The sequence below is a fragment of the Nipponia nippon genome, unplaced genomic scaffold (assembly GCF_047370975.1).
Source record: "Nipponia nippon isolate SJK-2023a ecotype South Korea unplaced genomic scaffold, ASM4737097v1 scaffold_4, whole genome shotgun sequence".
Lineage (NCBI taxonomy): Eukaryota > Metazoa > Chordata > Aves > Pelecaniformes > Threskiornithidae > Nipponia > Nipponia nippon.
The window spans coordinates 109,676,228-109,703,851 of NW_028262358.1; the positions used below are offsets into that span (position 1 = coordinate 109,676,228).

At 42.6% G+C, this 27,624-nt stretch overlaps 1 protein-coding gene across 4 annotated transcripts in view; it reads right to left on the reverse strand.

Annotated features, from left to right (window-relative positions):
• ADAM17 (ADAM metallopeptidase domain 17) overlaps nucleotides 1-27,624 on the reverse strand; it is a 35,115-nt gene that overhangs the window by 6,399 nt on the left and 1,092 nt on the right. For 2 of the 4 annotated variants that reach the window (XM_087777436.1, XM_087777437.1), the window contains exons 2-14: nucleotides 15,977-16,109; nucleotides 14,411-14,544; nucleotides 13,388-13,476; nucleotides 11,128-11,296; nucleotides 10,219-10,349; nucleotides 8,366-8,455; nucleotides 7,149-7,262; nucleotides 6,506-6,650; nucleotides 5,888-5,976; nucleotides 3,654-3,806; nucleotides 2,609-2,808; nucleotides 1,482-1,585; nucleotides 657-791 (exon numbers count right to left, since the gene is read on the reverse strand). In XM_087777436.1, coding sequence (XP_087633562.1) covers nucleotides 657-791; nucleotides 1,482-1,585; nucleotides 2,609-2,808; nucleotides 3,654-3,806; nucleotides 5,888-5,976; nucleotides 6,506-6,650; nucleotides 7,149-7,262; nucleotides 8,366-8,455; nucleotides 10,219-10,349; nucleotides 11,128-11,296; nucleotides 13,388-13,476; nucleotides 14,411-14,544; nucleotides 15,977-16,109 — 1,686 coding nt within the window. Of the gene's footprint in view, nucleotides 1-656; nucleotides 792-1,481; nucleotides 1,586-2,608; nucleotides 2,809-3,653; nucleotides 3,807-5,887; nucleotides 5,977-6,505; nucleotides 6,651-7,148; nucleotides 7,263-8,365; nucleotides 8,456-10,218; nucleotides 10,350-10,609; nucleotides 10,731-11,127; nucleotides 11,297-13,387; nucleotides 13,477-14,410; nucleotides 14,545-15,976; nucleotides 16,110-27,624 lie in introns of those variants that run through there. The other 2 variants (XM_087777438.1, XM_087777439.1) reach the window with 2 other exon arrangements.

The following is a 27,624-nucleotide window of genomic DNA, read 5'->3' on the forward strand; positions in this document are numbered from 1 at the left end:
TTTCTTGGACTTTGGGTCCTCTAGGCACTCTTCTCCTTGGCTCTGCCCTCCATCTCAAACAGTGGGGCTCAGGGCACTTCCCTGCACTGCCCCTGTGAAGCCTTCCTCCTGCTCCCAGCTGCTTTACCCGATTTAAGAGCTGAGACGGAGAGCATGCAAGCAGCGAAGCTTACTGACAGAATTCTATGACAGGCAGGTTTGCAGTAGCACGGGACGGGACTCGGGGATCCTATGTTCTCACGGGACTTTATCCTCTCTGAAATCTCTCTTTAACCACTTGTTGGAGGCTACCACTCTGCTGCCAGGTGCCTGGTCCAGAGGCTGGTTGGGATCTCTCTACAATCGGGGAACAGTCAGACTTTCCCTCCCATCTGCCTGTGGTGGAGGATGTGGGGGGTGGGAGAGCGCCCTCTCCTTTAACCGGGGTGCCAGACCATAAGTCTCATCTTAATGCCTTCAAACCCAGACCGCTAGAGGACAAGAGAACATTTACATTTGTTTTCCAAACAGAAAACACTAGCCCTGAAAAACCAAGGGTTTGAACTTTTTCAGAAACCATAAACTCAGCCCTGCAACAGGCAAGCCCACAGCGAAGCCAGCGTTCTCCGAGGAGCAGAGCTGAAGCACACATTTCAGTCCAGTCCCACGTCACCCACCGTTGCACGCACACGACCGTAGGTTCTTCTCCCTCTCGCAGAAAGGGACGCACTCTCCATCCTTGCACTTCCCCATGTCCACGCAGACAGTGTCATCTGGAGCATTCCCTGGAGGGGGGCACTCGCTGCTGTTCCCTACAGACGGAGGTCAACAGGATGGGAGGACTGTGTTAGAGCAAAGGGCAGAGCGCCTGCATGTGCAGAAGAAAAAGGACAATACAGGAAATTCAGACGCCTCCCGGGGGAACCCCAAGAGCTTGTTCCTGACTTTGATCTGCAGGCTGCCTGCCCGCTCCTCCGAGAGGCAGCAACAGCTTTGGAGGCTTTCAACAACTCTGGCATTGTGGCACTCCAGCAACCAGGGAGTGGGCAGCAGAGCCTGGAGGTGCCATCAGCAAAGCAGGAGCTCTGACTTGACTCCTGGCCTCCAGGAAAGATTACGAGGAGGAAGTAAACAAGCGGGGAAGTGAAGCAAAGTTGCAGTAATTCCACCCTCTCTATGGCAAGACTCAGCTCATTCTTGTCTCTCCTCCCAGTGACACACCCTGTTTTGCTTTTTCTTTTTTTAAGGGAAAGAAAGAAGGCAAAAGAGAAAAAAAAAAAAAGAAAAATCAACATTTTTCATGTTCTTCTGGGCAGTAAATCACCAAGTGACTCCTGAACTACAATGAAACTCATTATAGGGCAATTTCGTGATGCTTAACTGTTCTCTAAAATTACATGTACCGGATGAATAAAGGGCACTAGTTTGAAAGCGGATCAAACAGGACACTGAGCCTGGAGCGCTTGGCTAGCTGACGCAAAGGGGACAGAAACACGTCCTACCCGTGCAAAAAGACTCTCCTTTACAAGTGGCATTTATGGCTTCTTGGCATTTCTTCTGTGCACTTTCAAACTGGCAGCCTTTACAGCAGGGGCTGTTCCGATCACTGTGGAAAGATCAAAATGAAAGGAAGCAATTTTTTTTTTTTTTTTTTTAAAAAAAGAAGTACAAGCATGACAAAGCCAGGGAAAAAATGACGTTTAGGAAAAAAAATAAAAGCTACTTCTTGGAGATTGACTCACTGATTGAAAACCTTTGCCCTCTCTACCCCTCCCATGACCACCTTTCTACACAGCCACTCACTCTTCATTTACCAAAGGTAAAAGCAGGTAGAAAGCACAACATATCGAGAGACAACACAGGGATCCTTGTATTTATTCAAGGCACCTGGATCCCCTTGCTACTTGCTGTGCAACTTTGGACAAGACCTTCCACTGTTTCCTTCCCCGCGCATTTTTCCCCATTTGTCCTGAAGGTTTACTACTCTTTATTCTGCACTCTCTTTACTCTCTTTGTTCTGCATCTAATGCAAGAAGGCCCTTAGTACAAACACCGTCATTAATGCTGAGGGAATTTCTTGCTGAACAACAGGAGTTGCATGAGCTCTCTACTGTTACACGCTGCAGAGCTGAACTCTGAAAAAACAGACGGGACACCGCATTGCAACAGGGCCACAAACACCCCAAAGAGCAAGAACACTCATTGAGTGCAGTCACTGTGTTGTCTGCTCAAACACGTTTTGCAGCAGTCTTGAAAATACCAGTATGTGATCCCAGTTTAAAGCCACCTTGCAATACAAGCAAAAATTGTATTTGCACAGGAAGTTTGCACAGGAAATTTTTAATATTAATTTTTAATGCCTGAGTTTGCATAATCATCATCATCATCACCTTCACGTCTGTAGCTCGTGGCAATCTTCAGAAAAAGTAACAGAATGCTATAAAAACTAAGGTACGCAACAGTGCATGCACACAGCAGCCTTTCCTGGAATCCTTTATTGTCTTCGGCTCACATGTTTAGGCTTAAAGCCAGGAAACAGGTCTGTGACACTGCAGGTGGTTTTAGGAGCTTTCAGCCCAGCCCATCGTTCTCTCCTGTGTAAGAGAAGTTGCAGCTCATTTCCCCTTACCTGCATTTAGCACCATCTTTCAGTTTACAGTCTGCAGAGCAGCAGGGATCAGCCTGTTGGTACAAGAGGCCAGGATCGCATTCCTCCCCTTCATCCACCCTGGAGTTCCCACACACTTTGTTGTTGCGCTCTTTGAAGCACTCCTGGGCCTTGATCTCTATGGTCCTATGGATGGATTTTTTGCTGCAGCTTGAGAACATCTAGAGAGTCACGAGGGGAAAGAGCAGCACTGAGGAGTGTACCTTTCTGTCAACAAGTGGCACCTAAGACAGCCTCAGCCTCCTTATTCCTCCAAATTCTGGTGTCTCAGAAAGCAGTTATTCCCTCTATACTGCCAGTTTGATACCTTGGAAAAATTTTAAGATGGGAAAATAACGGTTGGGTCCATAAAGGACATTGCTACGTTACAATGCAGGGACGCCCGCGCGCAGTCTGGCTCAGGGTCACAGAGCCAACTCCAGCTCTCCCACAGCTTCAGGGCCACTAGCAACCACCCCCAGGAAGGGCTGTGAAGTTGTATCAACGGGGAGAGACTGCGCTGCCTCTCTGCAGCAGGGCTAGACATGAACCACAAGTCAGACTAGACTGCAGACTAATCATTTCCTTGATAATGTTGGTTTCTCATCTGCAGAACAGGCGCAACGCCAAGTCCATGCTGCCAGTGCAAGCTTCCGAGACTGGCGAGCGCCATGGCTGTGGTGTCTGGCAGTCCAGCAATAATACCTATGGACCACCCAAACGCTACTTGGTACTGGAGGTCCTGTATTTGACTCTTGCTTTTAGGAGCATGCAGCCACAGCTAACTAGAAACAACTAATTACAAAAGCACCTGGACATGCTACAAACTCCAGTGAAACTCAGAATCCAAAGTCAAGCTTATCTTGCAGACCACCCAATGGCACGCAAGTATGTTTTCTTATGGCTAATCCATTACATTCCTGACAGTTCCAAGCTACAGGAATCATTAACTAAATTGACTTCCCATGCAGAGGGTCACTGACCATAGCAGAAACGTGTACGTGGAAGCAAAACTATGCAACTATACCTTATTGTTTTCGTGATCTCCACTGACAGCAATGGGATACATAACATATTTCCCTCCCTGGTCTTCAGTGGGGGCACATTCTGGCAGACTATCGGGATCGTGCTCTGCTCCAAAGTTATGTCCGAGTTCATGCGTCGTAACCAGGTCAGCCTCCTTTTTTGAACATAAAAAAACAATGCTGAAAAAAATTAGTCTGAGCAGGACAGAGCAGAAGATCCCACCTGCTTCCAGGCCACCAGCAATTCTAAAATACACTGAGATGGAAAGTGATTTCCCTCTGAACATTTTTTTATTAGAAGTGGGCAACTAAAGTCAAGTAAAATAATGCTGCATTTCCAAAGGCAAGTTCCAGGACTAGGTTTGAATACTGAACCACTGTTAAAGGCAAAGTGCTGTCCTATAATACTGATTCAATCTTGTTTTCAATGCAATGCAGATACTTAAAATATCGAAATTGGCTTTTAAATAGCTGGAAGGCATAAAAAGTTGAAACAAAAACCAATCCAAACAAACACCAGCTACTACGATTAGTCAATCTCCTTTAACGTATCTTGCCATTAAAATTATTTCTTCTAAATGGATGATGACATTAGGAGTGCTGAATAAGCCCTTCTATTGCACGATTACTAGGAAAGACACCTACAAACGTGGCCCAACAGGGATGGTTTTCCAACATCATTTCTGCAAGACGGGACTCCCTCTGCTGAGGATCCCCAACTGGCTCTGCCTCGCCGGGCACCTCCCTGCAGTGCCCTGACCAGCAGATGGTGTCAAGCTCACAAGGTGGCAACCACAAATAAAACTAGCACAGAAATAAAAGTTAACCACAAGGAGACCGAGCAGTTCACGAGAGAGAGGAGCAAGTCTGACGAGCTAACCGTCATTTCAGCTGCTGTGCAGGCACAGGAAGGAGCAAGCACTGCAATGAGCGGCGCCGGTACCCAGTGTAGGCATAGCTAATGCGAGAGCCAGAGACAGGAGAGCTGCCCAGAGATCGCTCCTGTGCTTCATCGTGTTTACTTTGGGGAAGGGGTTTAAGCAGCTATTTTTTTGTCTTTCAAAACTCAAGTGGACACCATGCAACGCTCTCCCTGTGAAACCAATCCATAATGCTCCCGCTGCCTCATCCCAAGCTTTGTGACTGCCACCGGGAAGACAGCAAACTCAATTTCCTTTGTAATCCGAGGCAGAACTCCAGCTTGGAGATTGAACAACAAATGCAAATAGCATGGCAACGGCTAGAGCTCTTTGTCAACATCCCTCTCACACAAAGCTTCACTGTCTTTTTTTTCTAGCTTCTTGACAGCTTCTGTGCCAAGTTTTAGCCCACACATCAATTATGAATTCCATTTATAAGCAGGCTACAGAAAAGCACAGCTGAGAAGTCAGCAGAAGTCAGCAAAAGAGAAATATGCCCAACTGCAAAGATTTGGTAGATGCAAACACAGGCACTGCTCTGGTATCTTTACAAGTGAGACAACGCTCATATTCAGGCCTTTATGTATTTACTGTCTCATGAAATATGGAAAAAAATCCACACACCATCAATTTACATTAGGCTTAGTATTAGCACTAATAAGCCCTGCCTATTATACTGTTCTCTGCCCTACTTATTCGGGATACACACACACACACACAAATCAGGTAAAGAAATTTCATTAGAAGGTTTAAATTAAACCACCTACTTTGCCTGAACCACTTTCACTGCTTGACCTTGCAAATGGAACAGACCAAGTGTACACAATCATCCATCTGCATGTTGTAGATGTACGTAATAGCAAACACATCAGTTTTCTCTTACTTGAGTCAGCAGACTGATTTTATTCTTATTTTAAGTCTACTTGTTATATAATATTTGCTTGTTCTGTTGAGGGTTTGGTTGGTTTTTTTTCTAAAGCAAAATACATTGAAATTCATCTTTGGATATCAAGATCCTGCTTGTATCTGAAAAACTAGAGCTCCTATCAGACACTGGCTACGTTTCCTCATTACTGTTCCCCAGGGAATTCAATCTTCAATTCCATTCAGTCCTGACTCCCCTTGTCAGCAAGGACAAAAACTACGATTTTGGTTTTGTAGACCTACATCCTTGTCTCCAGGGATCTGACTCAGTCAGAAAGCTAGCAGCTCGTTTCTGACAGAGCACGGAAGCTTGTCACAATCCCATGGCACACATCAACACACACGTACATACACCGAACGTTCACGCTCTGCAGAGGAGAATACTCTCCTACCTTTGTGAGGATGGTCTTCCCGTAGTTCTTGGTGCTGGTTAAGCCACTGTTCAGATAGATGTCCTTCTTTGCAATTTGACTATAATAAGCTATAGAAGTGAGAAAGAAACAAATCAAAATTGTGAAACATTTTCCTTGGGTTTCAGGGTTCATTAGGGGAGAGAGGGATACTTGTTTGGGGATATGAACAGCTTTATTGTTCTCACAGGCTCACCAGTGAGACCCTGCCTCTTGCCAGTTTTTGGAGTGGGGAATCTTTCAAGCACAGCACAAACAGCTCACATATTGCAGTAAAGGGGAAAATATAAGAAATTTCCAAGACAACAGCACTGCCATTCCAGAACCGCTGCAAGATGCACCCACACAAAGCAGCCCTTGGCCTAGGGCTTAGTCTAGCCAGCTTGTTCACACCAGATAGCTTAATGACTCCTATCCTTCCCTCCCTTCTTTTTCCAGCTCCAGCCAAGAAAACAGCCATCTATTCTATCCAAAAAACAACCACTAGAGTCTATGCAAATAACACATCATGCTTCGTGAAAGTTGGAGAAGAGGATTAAACACAACTAACAAAAACTAGCTTTCAACCCACAGTTGAGAGGGAAGAAAAGGAAGCCTTGCCTTTAGGACAAATGCCACCATGGCTGTTAGGTCTGGGAGAGCCAACATAAGCCAATCCAAGCGTTCCCATGTCAAAATCTTGATAGGTGAAGAGATGAGCAAGGCACACGTGAGCTGCTTTCTCAGCAATATCAAAGCTAAATTGCTTTAAAGAAAAAAAAAAGTCAAATCTTTATAAGACACTTTATGGTGCATATTAAAAGTCCACAGATAAGAACATTTATCTAATGAGCTAGACAGGCACCTTCTAGATCTGGTTAAGTCAGAAAAAAGCAGCTGTTATCTGTCCTACAGAGCTGCAGAAAATTAAATGAATACCCAAGTACCTGGTACACATTCATTTACACAGCTTGACTATTCATTTCCCCTTTTCACAGAGGGGAAAACCAAGTACAATACTTTGATGAAGGTCACAACTGCCTTTCTGACTCAGGCCACTTAATAATTTGAATCGGTGTGTGCTCTGTAACTATGCAATGGAGCCCTTTACCACAGGCTACAGGCCACAACAGCTAGTTTGACTTTGCGTACCATCTACACATCATGCGAAGGAAGTAGAGGAGTTTCATCTGTTACTACGGAGCAGCTGTATGAACGAGTAATTCCCTGTAAGGGGCACAATTTTTCAAGGGTTACAACCTACCTCTAGCAGCATTTTCACATCCCAGGCATCTTTCTTATCATCTGGGTAACTTTTTGCCATATTGTAATGTTTTTCTCCAGGCTTTACAGGATTTGGTTCATTGTGGATGATAATCTACATTTCAAAAAGGGTAACAACAATGTAGAGGAATTTTGATCAGTGTTACAGCTACAGAAAAGCTTTCAATGTAATCTTAAATGTCTCAATAGTTCTGCAAGAAGAAAAATTCAGACTCAGCATGCTTCTAATGTTAACTTTTCAGCCTCTGCTAGTTAAGATACACTGACTACATCCTAAGCAACTACACCAGCCATTTTATAGAGCAACATCAACAGTTGTCACTGTAACACTGTAACATTCTGCTTTGAGATGCATGTTACTCTATCAAAAAAGACCACCCAAATACAACCAGGATTTACATCTGGTATAAACAACCCCAAACCATTTCAGAGTTCTAGCTAACTAAAACATATTTTAAAGGATTGCTACCTTCCCAGTAACCTAGAATTAGTGCATCATGTTCTTTCCCCTCCCTTCCCAATTAACTCTCCTTCCTCGTTCCTGCAGACCTTTGCCCAGCAAAGGGGCAGCGAGCTTGTACCATGAGTCCCCGTGTTTCACATCACAGCTCTTGCAGTACTCCGAGCCGAGGGATTCCTTTTCTTTTTAATGCCCTTTTCCCAATTTCTCTGCACTAACTTTCAGGAGCCATCCTATAAATTGTAGTCACTACATCCCGTGTGTCCACCCTGTATCAGTCTCTACACTACCATGATATGATGTCTCAGGGGAGTCATTAAAGCTCTCCAGGCAGGATTCACGTCTCTCTCATCTGTGTCTGGGACCCACTCGGGCTTTGTAAGCTAAGCACTAGCTACAGACACAAACATTAAATACATGCATAAGAGTATGTCTGACAGAAACAAGAATTGCTCATATTCTGGAAAAAAGCACCTTTGAATTGAGGTTAAATATAGAAAGATTCTCCCTGAAAACTCCAGTCTCAAAAGCTGCAAGGAACTGAAAATGGGCATGCTGCGTCAAATCATTAACACCACCTCTAGCAAGATGCTATTTCAGCGTGCCCCTGGCTGGAGTTCATAATGTAGGATTTGATTATTTTAGCTCTAATCCAGATAAAATAATCAGAAACCTTGATATCCAAAACATGTTCTTATCTTTTAAATTAGAAACCCTTTGCATAGTTCAGTGAATACCTGTTCTATCTGTATGCCGTACCCGTTGAAGGCTCCATTGTCCCAGGAAGTATTTCGGTAGATGTCATCTACTCTGTCTATCAATTCAATCTATGTAGAAAAGAAAAACAATTTACTTAGTTCCAAGCTTTCATGTAATAAAGCTCAAGACACTCAGAGAAGCTGCAACATACTTATCTAGAAACACTCACTTCAAATTAAAACTGAACCTCATAACATAACAGACAGACTCACAGATCCAAAAACAACAGCACTTCGGTCTGGAGAGTATTACCAGATATCCCTGAAAATTTTCCATCATAAAAAAGCAGTACAAACTTTCCCATTTATCACTTTAATTTGTGTAGTGGAAGAGCGATAATATTAAGAACAACACATCTTGGGAAACGCTTTGTTCATGTACTAGTTTGCCAGGTTTCCTTGAGGGGAGGGGCAGAGGAGGGAGTTGTTTTTACTGCTTTGTTTTAGCACGATGCTTAACTAGTTTAACTGACTTGAGGCCTGCTTCCCTCTCCCAGCCAAAAACCTATTATTTTCCTCATTATGGTTGAAGCATAAGGTTCCAGAAAGTCTCTCGTCAGTGCTCGCTATCAATACCTCCCTTTTCAAGCTGTTCTCATCTCCTTAAAAACCATTTTCTACTAAATATAAACCATCAAAGTTGCTCAGAATGAAAAGTGACATCCAGAGACACCCCAGAATAGCTTATGCTTTAGTTTTCCAATCACTGTGTTGTTTGCAGTACACATCTACTCGGGAAACAGGACAGCAGGTTAGCCTGGAAGAGTCATGCGTCAGATGTGAGATAACAGCACCTCTGCAAATACACAAATTGAGGCTCCGTTACCTGGGGAATGTAAACATTTCTGGGGACAGAAAGGTGAAAAAGCCAGCAAAGATGGAACCGAGTGATTAGCATTTCAAAGATTCAGGCTCAGAAAGAGACTCTTGACAAACAACAGGCCTCAAAAGCGGTTTTATTTGTTTTTATCTTGAGTGCCCAAACCCACACCCTCCACTTCTGCTAAAAGGCTGTGGGCAGGCGTTCTATTTCATAAAAACTTGTCAGGCAGACAACGCCACTGGACTAGTTTTGGCTGGGTTACTTGGTAACCAGTACGCATGATAGAGCCTTGCTTTCCTGAGGATGGCTAAACGCCTGTCTGATGGGAAGCAGTGAATTAATTCCTTTTTTTTTTTTGCTTTGCTTGCATGCACAGCTTTTGCTTTACCTATTAAACTGTTTTTATCTTAACCCATGAGTTGTCTCATCTTTACCCTTCTGATTCTCTCCCCTGTCCCACTGGGGAGGAGTCAGCGAGCAGCTGGGTGGGGCTGAGCTGCCTGCTGGGGTTAACCAACAACACCCACGTGCAATCAAATTGTTTACCGCACCTGCCTCAATTTTATTGTCCTGGACAGAGAATCCTGGAAGAATTTGAAAAAAACCAAACTATACAAGTTGCTTTTGCCTCTCATATGAGCTTTAAACATGCTTAAACTTTAAAGATGCTTGGATCATTTGCAGTGGAATTCAAAATCCAGGAGATTCTAAAGCCCTGACTGGAAAAAGAACATTTCTTGGGCAGAAAATAGCATAGCCACAAGAAGGACGTGAAGGGAAGGGATTTGTTTATAAATGAAACCTGAAGACTATTTAACTACAGTATCCCCATTAGAAAATATTTTGAAAGCATGATTTAGCACTTTTCCAGGTAAAAAGCACACCCAGTCATGATGTACATACATATGTTGCAGAAAAGTAGTATAAGCTGTATGTTGTTTTAACTACTGAATCAGTATTTTATTCCTCCATTTACTCCAGCAAATTTTAACATAGTATATTTACTTACCAAATAGTTTATAGTAGTACTCTCTTCCCCACGGCCCATATACTTGAAAAAACGATGATCTGCCACTACCAACATCTTACATGTGTTTTTGGAGTTCTCTGGAACAGCTCTTTTCTTCCGATGGATGCTTGCTAATGTGAACATTTTAAATACAATTAAATAAACACTCAGTAAAACTGCCACTGCTGTGTCTATTACCCTTACTGAAGACATGAATGTGAGTTTGGGTGGGTTTTTGGGAGGAGTGGGGGAATGTTCGGGTTTGGTTTTTGTTTGTTTTTTCTTTTTTTAATAATTATTCTTAAATTTTGTCTTCATTACAGTCCTTAAACTTGTTGTAAGGAAAGGAACACATAGTAGTGAAATTGAGCTATTCAACAGATTTACCTACAGAGCTTTTATGGTCATCATCTCAGCCTTTACACCTCCTCTCCTCCTGTTCCTAGTCATCATCCCCATCTCTGCTGCCACAGCTGAGGACAGAGGGACCCAAAGCTCTCAAAAACCCATCATCGCTCAGGATGGATTCTTACAAGGACCACCGAGGCCAAACAGGTCCTGCTGCACAGTACAAAGAAGTATAAAGTTGTTTTAATGTTCGCCTACATTGCTGCCAGGTATCACAACAAACGCTACTTCGGCCTGAGGAAATAGCTTCCTCTCCTTAGCCTACGCTTTGGTAGGGCCAAACACCCTTTCAACAAGCCCGGAAGAAACATGCCCCTAGTGACAGTTTCTTCCCTTCACTGGTTGTTGGGGCTCTTTTAGATGGGGAGCAGGCACAAAGAGGAATGCTGCTTTAATAGTTAAACTAGAAGTGGCAAGACAGATTACTGCCCAGGTTCTGCTCTTACTTGCCTACACACAGCCAGAATGTACACGCTGCTCTCCCAAGGTACGGATACTCACCTTCGTTTTGCTTCCTGTCTTCCAGTCCTTTTGGCAACAGTTCTTCTTCGTTCAGCTTTAAATAACCACACACTTTGGGGGACTGCAATCGTGAGAAATCTTTAATATCTTCAGATCTGTAGACCAGCAGTCTTTCATCCTGCACATTATCTACAAATCTCCACAGTGGCTGACAGCGCAAGAAAAACAGAAATGCAATTAGTTAGGAACACAGTGAACGCAAAGATTAAGTCTACATAAGTAAAAAATTATATTTATGTACCATCAAATCTCCACAGCTTTATATGTACAGGCGCACAAATACATTGGACTACAAAAATTTCACCCAGAGCAATAAGTCTACCAATAAAGTGACGTCTCCAAGAAAGCCAACAGAATTTAACTCCTTTATGCTACACAGGCATCCAAAAATCCAAGACCATCTCAACAGAGCAGCGGCAGCCACCTGATAAGGCTGTAGAAGAGACAGAATTTTTCTTCCACTCCAGAATATGAGCAAGCTGAGGAGGCATCTCAGGCTCCTCCGCTCCCTCCGTAACAGTACGGAGACTGGCACCGCCAGGGAGCAGATGCTTAGACAATGCTAACAAATGCACTGACCAGAAGCACAGGAGCTGGCAGATAACAGAGAATAAGTGCACAGCAGAACACAGTCTTCACAGCAGAAGGCAGGCTCTTCAATGTTCAATAGCTACCCAAAGTCACGTATAAGCATGAAAATTTCTCCAAAAGCAAGGAAAACCATGAAGTCCCATGGTTTTCCTAATTCCCACAGCAGATGCATACTGACCATCTTTTTTTTTTTTTTTTTAATCAACACATCCCTATTATTATCTGTACGAAACAGCTACAGCAACATCACCAAATACAACACGGCCAGGGTCTGTTTTACGGGCAAAGCCAAGTAGTACAGACTGCCCATGTCTACACTGCAAAGCACTTGGGTCTGGGTCTCCTCTGGCCCTCAGGCAGTGGTTTTTCAACTTCAGACAACTATTATTCAGCATACCGTGCTTTCAGTTCACAGCAAAAAGGTCCTGAAATGCAAAGGCTGTGCTGGCCCTGCAGCCATGTGTCTACAGCGTGAAACTGAGGGCACACACATTTTGCATCCTAGAGCAAGGCACGAGGGCACCAGGGGTTTTTACGAAGGTCTGCAACCTTTCCGAACGGCACAGGAGGACCATGAAAGCAAAGGAAGGCAACGACGGAGTGGCTTTGTCCATGGTGCCTTTTGGGAATGGTCTCTGGCACACACCATCTCTGACTGCACGCGGGCATCATCTCATCCAGGGCTGCTTAGGGGCCGAAGCTGACCCTGGGATGCTAACAGCTAGGCAGTGTGGGCAAGCCGGAGCCTCCAAGCCATTGCCTGCCTTTATTTAGCTGTACAGACACAGCCAGTGAGGAGCAAGGGGGTTGGCTGTGTGGGGTGTGCTTATGTTACCCTAGACCACAAACACAAAAATGCTTTAAACCAATCAAATGGCTACTATGTGCTCTTAATGCAAAACACAAGCACAGCGGTTTGGGTATTCCCATCACATTTTCATACTTTAACATGACTGGATTTCCCAGGTTTACCCATAATTCTGCATATCCTTGGGTTTGAAGACAATTACAATATCCACGTAACAGTCAGCCATAATTACTGTTATTCAGCCATTCTAATACAGCTTGTGTCTGGGAATATACTGCACTCAACAACTCATTAGGATAGTCTCTAATTATATATTTGTTGATTATTCTTTTTTTAAACCAATAGTTTAAAGTAACACAAGCAATGAAAATGGTGAAAAACAGAAACAAGGGAGCAGGGAAAAATAGCAGATTTTCAAATAAAGCTCTAAGAATGGGAAAAATTCCAAGACGTAACAAAGCCAAAATTTTAGAAAGCTCAACAGATCTCAACACTGCTCAGAAGGCTGCACAGTTTGTTATTCTAGAAGACATGATCACCACTAATTACTACCATTATACCATTTCTGTTTCTGAAAGCCTTTGCTGTTTAAAACATCCCTTCTCCCTGATGTATCTAAAACACGCAAATGTCAGAGAATGTCACTCACTAATAAAACTCAGCACTTGCGAAAGTCCAATTGGCTTCACATTTCTCTCCCTCCTCCCTACTCACTGAAACAACCACCACCACCAAGTCTATTTTGAGCTACAGAGGTGTCTATGTGACTAACTAGAAAGAGAAACACCCACAGGGAAAAGAGCTGATTGTTTGAACATCGCTTTTAACAGTAAAGCGTACCTCTATATTGTATTCTTCACCGTCAGTATTGATTCTTACTGTAAAGTCTTCATCCCCAATATGTGCCACAACCTTGGAATTATGCTCTCCTTTAACATAAGCAAGGAAAAATGAAATTAATTCATCTCTATTTGCATGCACTCCTGCACATACACTGTTGGAGTTTTTTAAACTGTTTTTAAACTTCAAGCCAAATTACCTTCCTCAGTCCCTGAAGAACACTATACTGTCCAGTTTAAAGAAAAAATGAACCAGCACTCCCCCCAACCTTAAATTCTCCATGGTCATAGTCATCAAGACTCAGATTTAACTGACAATTTTGCAGAAGGTGTTGAGATGGCTGTGGGGATTAGTAATGGGGCACAGAACATTTCTGCCAACAAAAGCGGCTTGCATCTCACTACTATCAGACAGCAGTTTCATGGCATCAGCCTGCATTCCAGTGGAAAAGACTTTCGCCACATCACAAAGGCAACAAAAATCAAAACAACTTAGTGGAAGCATTAGTGTTGGACTAAAGTGGAGCTTTCTCTACAGAAAAGTAGTCTGCAAAGAACCATCTTGAAGTCTTTTAATATAACCACCTGGGCAACACTGCATCACCACCTGGTCCACTACCACCACTACCTGGGCTTTGTGTTCTGGGACAAGGAACGTTCAAGTCCTACAGCGCAGCTGGAATTAAAGCCACCATCATCATTTTCAAAAAAAAAAAAAAAAAAGACAAGCTGCTGCTTGAGTAAATTATACCTTTGTGTTCTGCCAAACTAAACAGAAGAGTCCTATCTTAGAACCGTGGTGCAATAGCTCAAAAAAACCCCACCACCCACCAAACCTAAAAAAAACCCCAAACCCACCACAAAAAACAAAACCAGAAGATCCGAGGGGTATGAGAATTAAGTTTACTTGTTCATCCTAACCATATCTGATGAAAATAGGGGCAATACATCATCTACTTTGGCCCAGAGACTCGTGCAAAGCTGTGTTTTCCCAGCACTGACACACAGTCTAGTCCATACTAACCAACGACATGTCCGGTGAAAAAGTCTTGCCATTGAACACGATACTCCTTTTCCTTGCCTTCACCATCCACAATAAATGCTTGGAATTTTTCTGAAAAGTGTTCAGCAGTTGCAGTTAAGTATAATTTAAAGTGCCTGTAAAAGAATTTACTTCCATTTATTTTTAAGCAAAGTATACACATAACAGATACATTCAGTCTCCATTCACTGAGGGTCTGAAGGAAGTTAGAAAGCATTAATTCTGATAAGCAGGCTACAAAAACATATACCGTGTAATTCACAACTGTAAATATTTTTAAAGAGTCAAAGAAGTTTAATTAAAAAAAAAAATATAAGCCCAAAATCCAAAACAGTCGCAGTTTGCTCATGATGCGCCTTCTCCATTTGCAGTCAAGCAAAACCAGTTACTGGTAACTATTTAAAGGAAACCAGACCAAGGTATTTGTTCATCTATTTAAAATTAGATTATCTTAAAGTTCTTATTTTCTGAAATAATACAGTCAGAAGACCATAAACAGAAATCTGAACTCTGTACATTTTTATGATATATTGTCACAAAAACTAAAGGCTATCCCAAGAAGGAAGTAGAGAACCTTCTCCGGAAGGAGCCTTATGGGCTCCTGGTTTATGTGGGCTTTGGGTCAAAGATTTTTGGTATGCCCCTCTGCAATTATTCTGTAATTATCGTTGGCAGTATTGCAACCTCACCATAACGTCAGGCTGCACAAGGCAGTGCAAAAGAGGGACAGCCAGACATTGATCCCATTAACCTTTTATACTTACTACGTAAAAGCTAATCCCTCCGAACATCTAGAGATTTAAAAAATATGCACAACAACTTGCATGACAGTTGCAGCTGTAGATGACAGATGGGGAAGGCATATGAGAACACAGTAGACAAAGATGTCAGATGAACAAAATCAACCTACACTTGTTAATACCAAGCATTATTCTCACCCTGCTCCCCCATTTCAGATTCACAATTTCAGCACTCAAATACCAGTAAGGCACTTTTCTGACACTCAGAATAAAAGCCCTACAACATTCATGCCTGCTGTCTTCTACGTCTCCTTCCCTTTTCACCTGTGCTTCTATTTCCCATCTTATAAAAAAAAATCATTAAAAAAAGTGTTTTATTGAATGGGAAATTTACACTCAGCAGGAAGCGGATTAAACCTCCATAAAAAAAAAAAATACAATGGGCAACACATCACATGCACTCCCCAAACTGAAGGACAGTCAAGAAGTACGACAGTGTTGCCAGATCAGGTGTAAATAGGACCCAACCCAATCAGTGCAAGTAATCTACATGAAACTAAAGCTAAGAACAAAGCAAAAGAAATCTTAAATCACTGCCGCTTCAGCAAACAGGGTAATACAATGCCACTTATTCTTCTGTTTCCTCTGAGCCTCTCTGAAGTCATACAACCATGCAGATCACTAACTTAGAAGAACTGGCCAGTCATGACAGAAAACAAGATAACTATTTCTATGTTTGGAACTGTGCATTATTCATCTCAAACTGAAAGAAAATATTATGCTATTTCATTACTGATGATTTAATTACCTCTGCAGGGCTGAAAAACTTAATAGCCTCTCTACATGTGTCTCAGGCTGGAGGTCCCTCTTCTTCAGTGAGTGCTGCTGGATGCTAGACTGAGAAAGGATGTCGTAGTCTGAAAGCATGGACTCAACTGTGCCTGGAAGAACAACAAGGAAAGTTTTAGTTTCAAGAGACTCTCTCTTCCACAAACACACACAAAACAAAAAAACAGAGCCCCATTTCAACAGCAAGACCGCAGTTTGCTCTAATTTTAGGATAACTATTGTACATTTCTGTAAAGGTGCATTTTGTGTAGGCAAGTAGAAATAGTGTGAGACAAGACATGATCTGAGAGAGGCAAACAGAGAATTTAGTTCACTTCTTATAGGAATTTTTGAGCAACCAACTCATTTTTACTACCACGGCTGTGCAGAGCTAAGGCCCTCCCTGGCTGCCCCCTGGAAACTAAATGAGGGAGAACATCCCCACTTCTCTGGAGTGAAGCACTCTCCTCCTCACCTGCTGGTCCCCATCCAAGTCTGAGGAAGAAAATAATTTAACCCAGGAAACTTCTACCAAGTTCACTGCAGATCAGGACTGCATTTATTACCTTTCTGTCCAACAGTAGCCAGAAAACAGATGTCTGCGTAGCATAATCAATCAGCAGTAACTAACGAGGCACCTCATATGAGGCATCTCCAGGTACCCTGGTTTCCCAATACCTTACCACCATGCAAAACTCTTCTGATTTCCCTATTCAGAACACGAAAACTTGTTCAGAGGAGGGAGACCAAGGGCCCGAACCCCCACAGGGAGCCGCACACAAATTACAAATTGAGGTCAATATTCTGCAGATGCTTCCACCATTAACAAGTGCACAATGCCGGCTGCCGACAGTGTTTGACGCTGGCTGATAAAGCCTCCTGCTGCTTTGTAAGGCATCCCTTCGCCAGGAGCACCCACCCACACCCCTCCTCTCCAGAGCACCCACCACTCAGTGAGACACCCGACAACAACCTTCGCTTCCGCCAGCGCTGATCACTTCATTTGCTATTTACAGCCTTAAATAGAAGCCCTTATTCCCACATGACCATCTTTCTCCTCTGCCAGAGGCATTCACTCTTTTCACTGCACCAAGTGAGGAGTCAGCTGTGTTTTACAAGAGGCAGAAGTGCTCATCCAGCCATTCTTTATTAAAAAAATTCCCCATTTTTACCCCTCCATTTCCAGTTGTGCTTCTAAAACAGACACGATAGCTACCAAAGTGGGCTTTCATTAACAAAGACAGCTTCCACCTCTTCAGAGCCCCTGATCACTAGCTTACACTACCCAGCCAAGTAACCTCATGCGTTTTATTGGGCTTTTAAGTAAGCAGCACCACCAGTAAGCTGAGTTTTACAGGCTCTTATGCAACAAGCCAAGATTGCAAACTTGAAATAGCTCCCGAGATAATTGTTGTTGTTTTTTTTTTTTCAACCCGGCACTCAGTACCATCATTTATCCCCAAATACATGCCTCTAAAGCCCAAGAAAGCCTTTAAGAACAGACGCACTGTTTGGGCCAAGGCAAGCACCTCACTGCTTCTTTTGCGAGGGGGTGGGAGGGGAGCATTAACCACCAGTGTACGCGCACACATGTGCTTGTGTACACTGGAAGTGAGGGAGCTGCAGAAACAAAGATGACCCTCACAACCCTCTTGCCCCTGCACCAGACCTACTAGCGAAGTGACGGATAGGCGACGCGGCTGCCTTCTCGTGCAGCAGAAGCCACCGAGCAGGGGCTCCCAGGCTTCTCCCTCCCTTGTCATTGAGCAACACAGGAAGGGCAGTACAGTTGCAATTTCCTGATTTCTGTTTACAACCCACAGGTCGAGAGCACCTGCAATCGATTACCAGGCATTTAGGGTTATACGCAAAAACAAGTTTCCACCACCTCCCTTTGTGTTGTGGTTTTTTCTCCCCAACTTACGTGCCCAGTTGCTGCATGTCAGGCAGCACCGTCGTTAGCTTGCCGCATGCTGCAGGGCTGGTTCGCTAAAGCCAGTGAGCAAATACCTAAAAAAACCTCAAAACATCCATTTTCTTTAAAAAGTCCATTATAATTCATTGCTTATGGTCTGGCACCTGCCCTCATCCAGAACCCCCTGGGAGGGAACAGGCAGGGAAAATCAATTCTGAAGAAAAAAACCTCATTAAACTGTCTAGTCCTAAATTCTTTTAATTAAACCTGAGATTCTTTCAACACGCTCAGCTAGAGCAGACCCCTCTGTGAATTAAAGTGAATGCTGACATATGGGATACCAAACGTTGGTTCGTGATACAGAGCAAACGTGTGGTATGTGGGCCATGAAGCAAGAGAGGTGTGGTACCACTGTGGCGCTGCTCAGGGACTTACTGACACGGGGACTTGCCAAGCACAAGGTCTGCCTGAGAGGCACAACCCCAGCTGCAAAACACTACTGCTTCTGCCCCCTTCCACCTCTGCCTGCAAAGTACAGCCCAGAACCAGGGGAAGGTCATGCCAAAGAGCAGGATGCAGCTGCCACTACGGCCAGACAAAGTGTCTCAGTTTCATGGCAAGAGAATCGAGAAGTCTGCTAAAGAAATTAGTTTGTTTTATTTGGTAGGCATGGAGAACTTCAGAAGTCCTGCTCCACCTCAACACACACAAACACCCTTCTGGAAATGCCTCACAGAGACACGGGAAGGGTAGTACGAACAAGACCTGCAGAGCTGATGAAGATGAGTAAGATGATCCTGTTAAAGTAACAAATGAAACACAGGACACTCCTAGTTCCCGTAACCCCAAAACAAGAATGCACTTGTTCCTATTTCCTCTTACCCTTCCTAAATTTGTTTGCTTTTAATTTTACTTGTGACATAAGTGAAGACTTAAGACATGCTGCTGCTAGACATAAATCTGCAAACTAATTCAGGTATCGGACAAATGTGGAAAAAATACATTGGTAACACGCTCAAACCAAAATTTTTCTGTAAAATTTTCGTACTGTGAAAAATGAACCCATGGTCATGGCTTATTGAAAATGAAAGATGAAGTGTCATTATTTTAAACAAAATAGAGAACTGTACAGAGTCCAACTGTACAGCAGTCTGTGGATGGGAGCCACAGCAAGCATATACTTGACTAGTTTTTACTCAAGTTTAATAAACTTTCTGGCATTCCTTCCTCATTATCTTCACCATGGTCCAAGGGCCATTTCCCATGGGCTTCAACAGCACCAAGCTGACTCAGGTTTTCCCAAACCACTTTCCTGCAGGTCCTTCCCTTCCGGCCCCTCCTAGATTTCTGCATTTCTCTGTTTTTGGAGGAGGACACCTTAATTTCATCCCAATATCCCAAATATTTGTTTATTTCTGATCTCAGCCTTCAACTCATTGCACCTTCTCACCTGAGGGGGGGACCTCACCAGAGCATACACATCTCAGATTTGTAAGACAAACAGGGAAGGAACATTTAACAGTTGGACCTGATGATCTTAAAGGTCTTTTCCAACCCGAACAATTCTGTGATTCTATGACTGGTGACAAAGATGATACCCCAAAGTCCTCAAGAAGAAATCCACAGCAGTGACTTTACCTCTGCTGCCAGCTTTGAACTCACCAACTGTTTCCTCCTTTTCTTCCACCTTGTTTTAAAAGCCTACTGCCACCAGACTTTGTAACTTATAAGACACAGAAAAGTATTTTTTAAGTAAATGATGTGCCAGTACTCATTGCAGCAGGCTACTCCAGCAGCAAAGAGCTCAAGAATGTGCTGGGCAACAGCTTAGCTCATCGAGTTGGAGGCCACCGCATATTTTTTAAAAGAGGAGGTTTCTCTTCAAGTGCTCAGCTACCAATTCAAATACCAATGGCATCCTTCTCCAACCAGCTCAGCTTTCACAAGCAGAACAGTAAATTCCCATGATCTCATGCCCAGTCTATTGCCCGGAAAGCAACAAGTAGATGTGGCAAGTCAGCCATTTCATAAGCATTCCTTTCAACTGCATTATTTATAGAAAGGTTAAGCTTACCTAGAAGCATGAAGTTTTAACCCAGAAGATATAAACATAAGATTCAACAACATTTAAAAATATTACTTTCAGGATTTAAAAATGACCACAAGAGCACCAGAGGGGCTCGCAGGAATGATTGCAGTTATTTCTCCAACCATCCCAAAGCAAATAAAAGCAGAAATAAAAGTGTCAAAAGGCACTGGGATGGGATAACAAGCCTACAGAGAGCAGTCCTAGAACAAGCACAGCAAACACGCCTGGGGAAGCGTTTGCTGCGTGACTGTTAAACCACCGGCATCTCCAAGTCCGAAAAAAAAGCTCCAGCCTGTATTTTGTGTGGCACTCATTGGTTACCGCTCAAGATCAGTACCTGGGTTGATTTCCAATGGATATCAAATGCTTAACAAAAGCTTGTGAGGAGTAACTAATAACAATTTTTCTGATTCAGCTGGGGAGTGACTGAAGCGTTGAAGGGCTCCATATTCTTTATTGTAATTATTTTTTTTTTATTCTTCAAATGATGCTCCTTTTCACACATAAAAATATTTTAAAGTAACCAAATATAGTCACTTCAAATATCATTCACAGCCCGAGTGAGAATTTGGACCAGGAAACACAGACTGGAGTCTTTCCAACCTTAACCATATGAGCAAGTCTCCATCACCCTACATAAAACAGCTGTCCTCGTGTTTGTGGTAGCAGCCAGTTACCGGCTGCAATATAGTGGGATCATTTGACTGGAGCACCATTCCAGGGAGTGCTAATGGATAAGGCCAATATACTCATACCTCAACTGGGCACACAAATGGTCTTCACCATGCAGGAGGTGATACAGTAACGCCTAAATGTTTATGGATACCTTCTCTTAACAGTTTACACTGCTTTTAGGAGACTGTTGATGAAGAGGACGCATTGAGAAGATCCATCTGTGAGAAAGCTGTTCCATGACAGCTCATTACACTGCTGTTACATCTTACTCCAGGACATCTGGTACAGAGCCATTGCCAAAGACAGAAAACACAGTGAACTGAAACACTTATCCCAGGTGAAACAGCCCATGCTTTTAACAGTTTAGATAAATCATGCTTACTTGTCTCCACCAAAGAGTGGCTGCTGTTTTGCTCATCAAGTATACGTGAACAGAAGAACTTGTGCGAGAAACGGGTTCAAAGCAAGAACCAAATGTGTGTCAGCCTGCTTATAAACTGTAACAGGATAAAGGTTCACACTCTGTTTAAACACATTTCTAGACAAACCTGTTAGTAAGAATGGCCAGCCACATCAGCATTGCTAAATGTTTTAAAGGGCATGTTTTTGACTCGATCCCAACTGCACCAAGCTTGCTAAACCACGTGAGAAAACAAGGTGCCCAAATTCAGTTAGTCACCAGCACAGCACAAAGCCTCGGGGTACGGTTACATAGAGCTCGCGCTGGGAGGTAAGGTAGGCTGCCGATTTACTGTCTACCAGCTACTCCATGGTATACTTTTTCTGCAGCTACACAGGGTAAACTACTCTGTACTTACCACACGTTGAGAAGTGTGCCCAGTGATAGATACTGTGAAAAGTTTACAACCTACAAAACACCCTTTAGCTCATCTCAGGAAAAACTTGTTCATATAGCTGCACCCTTATACTACTTCAAAGTTTTTTTCCCTACAGTAAAAAAGACATCTGTTCCTGGACAGTGCAAATATTTCCTTAAGGGTGCAAATTCCGTTTAGTAGAAGCCATAGAGATAATTAAACTGCTATTTCTGGTGGTTTTTAATATAGCTGAATACCCCTGATGGCTCCTACATGTTACCTCACACGCTTTCAACCTCGCAGATTTTCTCCTTCACTAAACACAACTTAAATAGGGACCAGTGAGGAAAAACATTTACTCTGTTGGACCTACGTTATTTAATAACTCAGTCTGTTCTATCAGCAAAAGCAGAAAGCACTTTTTGAAAAAAAGAATGCAATATCCTGCTCGAATATTGACATTATAAAAAATAAGGAAGCTCCCTAAACTAACATCCTTGTATTCAAAGTGAAACAAGGGCAATACAGTTGCCTCATCTTAAACCAGGAGAGCATCATATGACTCGATGCTCAAAAAAAAAACCCACCCAAAATCACATGCTGTCGTATATCCTGCAGCCAAGAACAGCCAAGTCACAGGATGTAGTCTTCTCTGGAAACAGATCATTTGTCTGGCTCTCTAAAAACTGTCAGCCTCACTATTGTGCCTAGATAACACACCACAAAATCCTGCTGTGTCACAAAATAAGTTTGAGTGGAGCTGATTCTAGGTAGAGACTAATTACTGTCTGGGAGACACTTCTGAGACCAACCCCTTCTCCCCATCTGACTGCATCTCTGCTCCCTGTGGATACGACTTTGGACTCACGCAGACATGACCTTCCAAAATTCAAGGCACATCACAGGTACTGAGGGGCAGAACTTTCCAATTTCAGTAACAATCTGAAAAGGTGAGAAAGGAAACCAGGGAATGCAAGGGGTACCCTGTTCTCATTCAACACCTCAGTAATTACAGATCAGCACCAAGTGGGTGGCAGCTATAGGTGCCTCCCTGCGTAACAGAGCCCCCTTCCCTCCCCACCCCCTAGTCCATGTACCTACATAGGTTAAAAATGCAAGTATCAAGGAGAAAAAAAAAGAATTACAGATAATGCATATTAAGAACAGCACAGGAAGACAAGGATGGATATTGTGAAGAAATGCAGGGCACAAGTGACAAATATGGGCTAAAAAGCATCCAAGCTGCAGGCTGGCTGGCAAGCAGTACAGTTGTGTACATCTGCAAGAACAAAAGACATCAGGAAGACCATCAGAACCATGGGGTTGCAGGGTATCCCCAAAACAAGCAAGTTGGAGTGTAGCATATGAAATCTGTAGAACAGGACAGCAAGATGTACCGCACTTTGTTAAAGAAACCTGGCTCTTGGTTAACCTTTTATTACACACAGCAAAGGAATTCCCTTGATCAGTCTGGGAAACAGGCAAACTCGGACACCTGCAGTTTATAAAAAAAGCTAGGGGAAAAAAAAAACAACCCCACAATCTGTTTATAACAGAAGTTTATATTTAACTTCTATATCAAAGATAAATCTCTACTGACTACTACACGCATAATTAAATCCTGGTGTAATGTTAGAGTGCAATCAGGAGAACCCTGCGCTGAAGAGCTGGCTGGCCACGCTTCCTCGCTTGGCCCTTCCAGCCGCAGAGCAAAAAGCCACACCGGGGCTTTTGCACACACACAGAAAAATTCCAGAGTAGCAGAAATGTGACGCTGAGATGAGTCGCTGCTGCTATCGGCAACGAACAGCAGCGGTAAAGTGGTCAGGTTTTTTGGCTGGGAGTAAGGAAAATAAAACCACACCAAATCCTGAATGCAAATAAGAATTTTACTTTTTGGCTGCTTAGAGGTCAGACCCAATTGGCACCACTGAAAACCAAACTGACACTGAGCACTTGATTATGTTCTCATTACAAAAAATCTTGCAATAGTTAAGGGTAATTCTTAATAATTAGAATTTAATCTAGTGTTGACTTCTTCATTTTGTTGACTTTGAGTACTTCTCTCACAAATTACATTATCACATTTTCTTTTTTTTTTTTTTTAGTTGGAAACAGAAATGTTGATCGATTCACATGAACAAAAGAAAACAAGCTTGACAAAAGTACTTAAAAATCTTGATATTAAGTACCTCCATAGAACAGACTGCCAATCCACAACACACACAAAAAAAAAAATCACACTAATAATTTGCACTCAATAAGGCCACGTCTACATGAAGAATTTGCTGCTTATATGGAGACAAAGCATACAGAAGACTGTACGTTTATTACTTAGCCTGTAATACCACCTATGGAAACACTGCATCTACAAATTCCTGCTATAATTTTGAAATAATCCTGCAGCATCCCGGGCAGGTATCACATACTGCTATTAGGCTGTGTATTCTTGGCTTCTCCTCCATGCGGTGCATGGTGAGATACACACTCAACCTTCAGCTTGTCGAGTCAAACTGCAAAAACAAGCCCAATCCAAGATAGTCATCTTGCTTCAAAGGATATTAAAATTGGATAAGAAACAGTAAGAAAAATGGCAGACTACAGTAGGAAAACTAGTCATTTGGCCCCTACCTAGGTCTTGCCTTAGTCTCCAACAGATGCTTCAGTCCAGAAGGATGAAGTTTAATCTTGCATAAGGATTTTGTCACTAATTATCCACTGCACGCTCTTGACACTGAGCTAAACTTCCAACCCCTTAACTCTTTGGCAGCCAGTTACACTCCTGGCCTTACGGACTTCCTGCGCTTTGTCACACCAAGTGTGAAGTAGAATCCAAAACCGACTGCGAATGATTTTATGCTGCCCTCTGTATCACTCAGCTCCCCCGGTTTATTCATCAACACCACTATCATTTGTTTTTTTCACTCAACAACTTGTAAATTCTAGTCCTTTGATCTGCATTACATAGGTTTGTACCAAACCATTTATAATGGGTCATTTCTTCAGCTCATGCAGTTTGTTTTGAGTTCTGCGTGGTATTTGAGCAGTGTGAAGAAAAAACAATTCAAGCCCAGGTTACCTGCCTCAGATTTTATTAGTGCAATGTAGCAGGTAGAAAAAGACCACCAGTGAGTGACTCAAAGAATATCATCTGCCCAGGGTAGGAACAGCTACTTTATTTCTTTTAGTTCCCTGCCTGGCTTGTGATAAAAAGATCTCATTCAAAACAGGTAACAGTAGAGTAAGACACATTTTACATATAGACTCTATTCTAGGCAACCCTGGATACATGCTGCTTAGTGGCAGCACACTACTACTACCACTGTGTTGTAAAACAGATTGAAGCAGTTCTTTAAGATATATTCAGTGATATATTCAACAACACTGAAGCTGGGTATTTGCACCGCTGTTCTTTTCAAGGACATTAAGCCCCGTTACCATTCAGATATGTCTGAGCTCGAAGACAAAAAGCATGAGTATTTAACAGGTATAAAAGGTTATCTTCAGAGATAAACAACAGAGAAAAAAAAATTTAAAGTTGATATTAATTTTTCAGAGGAAAAACTATACTAACAGTCATTGTATTGACTAGTAGAGTCACACTTCTCCCAGAAATTAATCCCTGCTGTCAACATTATTAAAAAGGGGACCAGTTCCAGATCATTTAAAGGCAACAAACTGAAGTTGATTTCACCCCTCACCTTGAGCACAACCACTACCACCCGTCAACAGGCAGGGCAGGTACCTGGACAGTCACACTGTGACCTAGTCCGGGGAGCGGAATCCACAAAGAGAAAACACCCTGAACACAGACACCCTACCCCTACAAAAAAATAAAAAAACCCAAACACAATTAGCTTCCAGGCAGCTTAGCTCCATGAATGTGCTCACAGGAATGGGGAAGCGATCAGAAAGCTGAGGCCAGGACTGTGGCAGTCCCAATTTAGATCAGTTTAGACTGCTGGAGCACCACACCCTAAGATTACTTCAGCTGAGAAATGCTGGGAAATGACCCACATCTTTTTATCTATTTATTCCGTTCTTCGTCAAATTCTATTTTTTCCTGTACAATCATTTTTTTCCTTCCTGAAAAGCTGAACTTTTAGGGAAACAAGCAAGAAAGTTCTTAATAGAAATCACAAAACAGTAATCCTTGAACTTCCCTAAAGATGCTGCTCGAGAGAAATCTGATTTCAGTTCACAAAACTCAAACTCTGTGGTTAAACAGAGCTCTCAAAATAGCTTGAAGTTATTAGAAGGAAAAGATGGTATTTCAGAAAACGAAGCTGTGTATAAAGGTGAGGACAACAGAACTCCAGCAAAAGACGAACATAAAACCACAGTAAAGTAGGCAAAGATATTTTGAAGAGCAGCTTGTAAAAGGCATAAAACTAATACTTGAAATAGCTTTTATTGTATCAAAAGAAACCACCCAGCTAAATAACCAAAGGGGCTTGTAAAACCAGTAAGCTGCAAAGACGACCCCAAGAATGGATGCTAAAGACCAGTACCAAACAGTAAGAGAATAACTGACCTTAGCATTTACTGCAGAGGAGACTAAAGTTCCCCAAAAGCTTGTCTTGATAGGATGAATCTAAAGACCTGCCTCCAAGACTCAAGAAAAGGGGCTTTAGAACAAGCCAAGAAAATGAGCAATAAGTCAACAGGACATGAATGTATTAACCCAAGAGATACAGAGCACTGAAAAAATTAAACTGGTCAACTACTAATTGTGGTATGCAAGTACGGTGCCACTGGTCTTGCTGCAGGTGGCCTGAAAGGTGGTAAGTGCAGGACCAATTTGCACTCCAGGTATCATCTAGGGGCCTCATCAACAAATACGCTCAATGTCCCTCCCTGACAAACAGGTAATAATAACAACAAAGTGTGAATTACTAGACCTGTGGGTAAATAAGATACTAGGGAAGTAGTGCCTCATATATAGTAACATTCTGAAAGAATGAAGTGTGTGCATAAATGTAACACAGTTAATGGAGCACACCTGGATTTTTCAAGCTCCCTCACAAAATGCTTTTATATATTTAGTTTACTGAATGACAGAACAAAATGTACAAAATGTTTGATGAAATTCAGTGTGTGAATGTGTGAACTAACACGAGGAAAATAAATCCTCACATATCTGTACAGCAAAGTATTTCAGCATAGTTATCACCACTCAAAAACCAAAAAAACTAAAAAAGAAAAAGAAGAGAGATCTTGGAGTGACTATTAAACAACAAAAAAGAGCAAAAAACTACTCAGAAAGAAAACAAAACCAAAAGCATTCATCACTATAAATCCATGGTACCTTTGTATCACAAATACTGCCTTGCAGTCCTGGTCATACATCTCAAACAAATTAAAAAAATCCAATACAAACAGAAAGTATATAGACAAAAGTAACAAAGACCAATAGAGTCATGATTTTTTCCCATACTAAGAATTATTATGTAGACTAAGATTTTCCCACTCAAAAAAAAAAAAAGAGAGATTACAAAGGAGACATATTACATAGGTCTGTAAGTCACTAAAGATGTGAAGAAAAGAATAATTCTTGCATATTCACCATTTCTGACAACAGAAATGGTCAAAGTTTAGAAACAGAAGAAAGGAGTTCTTCCTCTATGCAGTATTTTATAAAATTGAAGCGCTCATAGTCCAGGCATGGTGGTACGGAGGCCAAGAATACAAAAAGCTATCAGATAAAGATTACACAAATTCATAGCAGATAGGTCCTTTAGAAGGCACAAAAATCCGACAGCCCAAGACGCAACCTCTGTTCGAGGAGCTCCCTGACGCTGAGAGGAGACGCTGTGTTTGCTCTGTTGCTGTTACACTTCCTGCAGCATCCACCACCGAACCCTAACCTTCCCAGCTTCCTGCGGTCACCAGCTGCTGAGGGCTGCCCAGAACCACAAGCCCACCTCAGGTGTGGGAGAGGAGGACCGAGGCGCAGCCTGGACGCCTGCCAGGAAATCTGCTGAGATCTACGCAAAGAAAGGGGACTTGAAGCAGTCACCACTGGCCACACCAACTGGAGACAGGACATCTGACTGGGTAAGACATGACCACCACCTCTCGCAAGAGCTCATCTGCCATTTCAGGGATAAGCTTTTGCCTACCAAATAGAA